At 34.8% G+C, this 6000-nt stretch overlaps 1 protein-coding gene across 1 annotated transcript; it reads right to left on the bottom strand.

The window, feature by feature from the left end:
- Positions 1-992: 992 nt before the first annotated feature.
- LOC21403338 (rho GTPase-activating protein 2) lies at positions 993-4093 on the bottom strand. The gene is made up of 4 exons (XM_010114411.2): positions 3608-4093; positions 2813-2933; positions 2175-2525; positions 993-2066 (listed from the first exon to the last, which is right to left on the bottom strand). The coding sequence occupies exons 1-4, from the start codon at positions 3937-3939 to the stop codon at positions 1452-1454; spliced, it is 1419 nt and encodes a 472-aa protein (XP_010112713.1). The 5' UTR covers positions 3940-4093; the 3' UTR covers positions 993-1451.
- Between the last annotated feature and the right edge of the window lie 1907 nt (positions 4094-6000).

Genomic DNA, 6000 nt, shown 5'->3' with positions numbered 1-6000 from the left:
CAATTATGGAGGTATTATTAAAAGAGCTTTTTGCGTGTTTGATTTTTCTTTGTTGGAACTTGATATGCAAGTGTTATTCTCGATATGTCTTATTAGAAGATGTAATCAGTCTGTGATCACGGTTAAATCTCTTCTGTAATTGGAGGTCATTCAAATCATAATTAGTATGTGTATTTCTCTGAACGTAATACATTTTTCTTTGAATTAAAAAAAAAAAAACAAAAAGTTCTCACGAACGAATGACGTTCCACTAGGACAATGGAGCATGATTTATAATGGTTTTATTTTTTGATAGACGTGACTTTAAAAAAGAGTTAATAATCTAATAATCGTGACTTTTGTTTTTTTATTTTTTATTATTATGTACTAAGTTTTAGGAACAATACTTTTTGTTTGTTTGAAGTAGTGTTACAGACAATACTTAATAAAATTTGTTTACTTTCTTGAGCTTTCATTTTCTTACGTGTAATTCATGATACTGAAATTTTCACATATGATAGTGCTGGACCCTAAAACCATTATAATTCGTAATTACATAAGATTTATTTAGTCCCATATTTTAGGATGTGTATGTATCAAATATTAAGAGCACAGTTATAGCAGTTGTTATATAGCTTAATTGTGCTTTTATTTTTATTGATTTTTTTTTCAATAAGGTCTTCCTACTAGTGTTTTATAATCTTAAACGTTCGATCTGTTCAAAATCATATTAAAAGTAAAAATTATACAAAACGGCATAACTTACAAAAATTTAACGTTTCAAAATAGTGTTCTATTTGTATGGCATATTTTTTCCCCCGTAGCTTACCAAAAAAAATTCTCATTTGTCTTTCCTAATGTGTTAACCTGCTAGACATAGTTTCAGTTTAGATTGAAAAGAGAATAAAATCTGAAAGTATGAAATAATCACTCAATTTTGAATTGCTTAGTCGGCAGACTCGGCACTTACTATGAGCATGATATTTTGAAATGCAATAATGGACTCCGTTGAATTTGAATGATAGGATTCATACAAAGTCAAGCAAAGTTAAACAAGCACGATTTCAGACTGAAAATGGAAAAACAAGCTCCCTAAGGTTTTGCCGACAAGACTTTTTTAGTCTTTTACAACAAGTTACCATAAAGTTGTTGTACCACAAAAACATTATGGTATTGGTACTAGACAAATGTCAGCCATAGATAGAACATAGAACTCCTTTCCTAAAGCTTAACTTTGCCCATACACAAGCCAAGCTCAATCATGGTTGTTCAGCCTCAAGCTGAACCCCTTTTTCCCCACAAGCAAAACGTTCCCAATTCCCAACATCAGTTCAGTCAAGCCTTCTTGCTGAACATGAAAACAAACAAGTAATTTACAGAACCGAACATGAAGACTAAAAATGAAAAGAAAAAAAAATCTAGTAAACAAAGTACAAATTCTCAAGGACTTTGAGAAGTGAAAAGGTGTTTGATCAGATGTTCTCCACTAATCTCTCCATCTCCGCATCGACCCTCTTTTCTAAAGACATCAAACTTTTGCCCGAGTCAATAACAATACCTTCTTCTCCATCACTTGTAGTCAAGCCAGAATTTGCTTCATTGCTTTCAGTAACTGATATGACGGATTCCTCCATTTTGTTCTGGCCTGAGCAACACTCGGGATTCACATAGTTTTCATCGGTGAAGCTCGTCGTGACGCCTTTGTTGTCGTCCAATTGCCTCAAGAAGCACTCCTCTATCTGGTTGAGTGATTGAACCTCATCATCATCTTCATCATCATGGTCCTCCTCATCTTCGCTGTCGTGGCTGCAATGAGTGTTCTCCTCGTCGTCGTCAGATGCCTGCCCTCTCTCGCTGCCGGTGTCCATGTCTTGCTGACTATACAAGTCTTCATCAGTGTGATGATGATCAGTGTGACTGTATAAGTCTTCATCGGTTTGATGATGATCAGATGAACAAGATGACATTGGTGAGTATCCTCCGGCTGTTGCAGTCTCTTCGCGCTCTCTTAGCGTTTTGGTGATGAGGGTCTTGAGCAGATTCATCACTTGAACCGCGTGCATCAAAGCCGTCAATGGATCAGACATCTGAATGTGTCAAAAAAGGGGAAAATTTTGAGTTCTTCAACCAATCTAATTGAAAATTCATTTATACTATTAGAACACTGTAAGTACTTTTTGTCTAGTTTTACATACTTGAGTCATGTTGGGAGCGAAAACCATGGCGATATTCCTAGCATTCATTTTGTTGAATTCCTCTTCCTCAACAACATCAGCCATGAGATCAACTGCCCAGTTGAGCAATGCGGTTTCCGTTGGCTTCAGTTGCTTCACGAGTTTGACGCATTCTTCTTCGGTGTTGCATTGGAGAACTTGTTCCGGAGAAAGTCCATCCAACACTCCTGAAGGAAGCTCTCTAAACCAAGCCTTGATCAAGCCTGCCAAGCAATGCACATCAATGTCATCAGGCACATTGCCCCTGTTCAGCCGGTCCCTCACATGCTCCTCTTGACTGTTTTCCGGGTTAATTCGGAATATTCCCTCTGCCTGAGAAAGAAAAGAAAAAAGGCGAGTGAGGAGTTAGGCATATAGTATGAAAAAATTAACACCATAATATTAAATGCAATATTTCAATTCTACTCTTATACCCACAATTTTTTTTTATTTTTTATTTTTTTTAAAAAAGTCAATGAATGAAATCCGATTAAGATAAAGAATGGTAGGCACCGGAAAGGTCACTCGTGACACAAAGAAAACGACATTTTATTTTGTCATGGCAAAATTTATTACACAAAGAAAACGACATTTTATTTTGTCATGGCAAAATTTATTACCTTGAGACCTCCCTGTGAGTATAGCCGCTCCTGCATTAGCAAGAGAATGGTAGGCACACTGTTCCCTTTTGAATCATACGAACACTGCATTGATTCTGCTGACACTCCAAACACACTTGCACTACAAATCACCCAAAAAAAAAAAAAAAAAAAGAACAAATTATAATGCATCTAAAGCATTTTTATGTTAAAACATAAAAACGACACTTGGGGAAGCCCACTTTTCTAAGTCAAAATGATATAAATTACTTTGGTCGACTGAAATCACACAGTAATTGATTATTAGTATATATGTAATTAATATTAAGCTCCGATAATAGTAAAATTAGGGCCAGTAAACTGATCTTGAGTTTCTAACACAAATTTCTATTTTTGGTAGAAATTAAGAGCCAACTAAAATCTCAAACGACACCTTGGGGAAGCCCACTTAAGTCAAAACGGTGCAAATTATCTTTTGTCAATTTAATCACACAGGTTACGGAATGTGTGTGTATATATATATATATATATATATCTAATTTAGGGCTAGTAAACTGATCTAAAGTTTACAACACGAATTCCTTCTTTTTTTTTTTTTTGGTTAGAAATTAAGAGCCAACTAAATCTCAAACCCCCACAACACAAAACACAAATTAAAAATTTCAACTTTAAGGAGCTGAAAGAGCTAAATCTCAGCTCCAATCTCTACTCTCTAGGATCTAATTTAAAAAAAGTAACAAAATTTGCCAAGCAAAAAACTTTCAAATCTCACAAATCTAACAAAGAACACCCCACAAAGCAAACTCAAACCCTCACCTAGCACTGGGAACTCGGCCGGGGATCTCGACCTCGAACTCGACCGGAAGACCGAGAAAGCCGTTGAACCGGTCGAAGGTGACGTGGGTGATGTGGCGGACGTTGGTGGGCCATCCGATCTCCATCTGATGAACGGCGGAGATCACGTCTTCTCCTCCCCTGTCGACGCGACAAGACACCATGGATTTCCTTAAAGCCGCCAACAGCAACGTCACCAGCGGAAGCTGGCCCTGCTCTTCCTCGGAGCTCTTCGCTCCCACCTTGTTATTATTACTTCCTTTACCACCGCCGCCACAACCGCCTCCTCGAGTCACCATTACTAGCCCCGTCATCTCTCTCTCTTTCTCTCTCTACTTTGCTTTCTCTCTCTAGGGAGACAGTATCTTTGTCTGGTCCGGACGCTAGCCTCTGGAGCTTTCTCTCTCTAGAAAACGGGTTTCAAAATGGTGAACGGTTTTTGTAATGGTGCTCTTTGCATTGAGTTGAAGAAATAGTAGTGAGAGAAACAGTGTTCGTTGTTGTTAGCTGCTTTTTGTTCGGTTTTTGAACTTCCAACGGCCACTCGTTTCAAATTTTCTCTTTCTTGTGATTATTTTATCCTGTGTTTCCGAAACTCGCCTCCTACTTCTTTGTTATAACGATAATGCCACTGTAATTTTTCAACTTAATTGGATTGGTACTCTTTTTTTAAAAAAAAAAAAAAATTATAAAATTGAGCAAATTTGTCATTAATATGTCCCGTGATATTGAGTTAAGTAAGTTGAAAGCAAAATTAGCATGATCTCATGTACTAACTTTTTTGTTTAAAATATAAATAATCACTGTTAAACTAAACTCAGCACTCAAGGTGAGAAACTCACAGTAGCTTTAATTTCGATTAATTGTGTCTAATTAATTGACATCATCTAAAAAATTCCATAGTGCGCGTGCATTTGCTTCAGGGAAAGCAAATTAGAAGATTGAAGAAGACTGTGGGTGATAAAATAAATAATCATTGTGATTAGACCCTCAGATGTGGGACAAACTTTGATATTTCCAATATTAAGGCATCCTTTTTATGTTCTTGGCGTGATTAAAGGAAATTAAAAAAGGTGATTTTAATATGTTTTTGCGTTAGTACTTTTTAGTTTTTACCAAACATTTATATATATTTGTTTGCTTTACTTTTCCAAATTATTTGTCACTTTGTATATGACATTGGGACCCTACCCTTTGGCATCTTGGTTTTTTTAGATTCCATTAATTAGACCCACCCAAAGTAATTGAAACCAAAGTTTGGATTCCTTCTTTAAGAGTAGCCAAAGTTTGGATGTTAACGTTTATCAAACAAAAAATATTTGGATGTTAGTACTTGTTATAGACTTGTGTAATGCTTGAAAATACTCATCTCCTTCAATTACATTTTTACTGCGGTAATTCTCTTTGTTCTTCACAATCAGTTACATGTTTCAACTAAGATAGGCAAAATTACCATTCATACTACAATATTTTTTTTCATTTCTTTTTTTATATAAATTTTATCGGGAGTCTTTACGGTGGAGTAAGCTATTTTATTCCACTGGTGGAGACTGTATTTTTATCTTTGGATTAATTTTTCAACGGTCATATATGTATTAAGAACAGTTTTGTGTGGCGTATTGTTAATTTTTAATCGGATCTACACATATTTAACCGTTAAAAATTAATCTAACAATTAAAAACAACGGTTCTTACCGGTAGAGCAAAATAATTGACGCTCCACAGTAAAAAATCTCAAATTTTATGTCTTTAATTTTCATAAATTAATTTAATATCTATGGTATTGATTCGTTTGGCATTTCTTACTGAGTAAAAATTGCAAATAGTTTTCATTAAAAAATTATTGTTTTATGTCCATAATGTCACTCAAAAGTTTAAATTTGCATGGCATAATTAAGATGAACATTTTTTTTTCATACTCCGCGTGTTAAGTCAAAATTTCACGTTTGTCCCTGTTCGTTATTGTGTAGAAGTCTTAAATATTACTTTGTATTATCTGGAGCAGTTGAAAACTTAAAAAGAGTCCTTTCACTAATTAAACTTCTATAATATCAAACTATTTTTATTAATCTACATTGACTACTGTTCTAAATATTAATTAATTTGAAAACTAAATAAAAATGAAGTGTAATCTACAAACTTCTCAATGAACATACAAAGGCTCTGTTTATTTCACCGATTCGAGTTTAGAATTTGAGTTTTACTACATTAAAAAGTTATCAGAAATAGTCACATTTAACTTATTTGCTACAGTAAAAAGCTCTCACATAAAGTCACGTCTCAACTCAAATTAAAAATTCGAATCAGCGAACTAAACGGACCCAAAAAGTAACATAGAAATATTAGAACCTCGTCGATCTTCACATTTTATACCC

This window comes from Morus notabilis, unplaced genomic scaffold, assembly GCF_000414095.1.
Source record: "Morus notabilis unplaced genomic scaffold, ASM41409v2 Scaffold264, whole genome shotgun sequence".
In the NCBI taxonomy this organism is placed as follows: Eukaryota; Viridiplantae; Streptophyta; class Magnoliopsida; order Rosales; family Moraceae; genus Morus; species Morus notabilis.
This window is presented reverse-complemented; position numbering and strand designations above follow the sequence as displayed.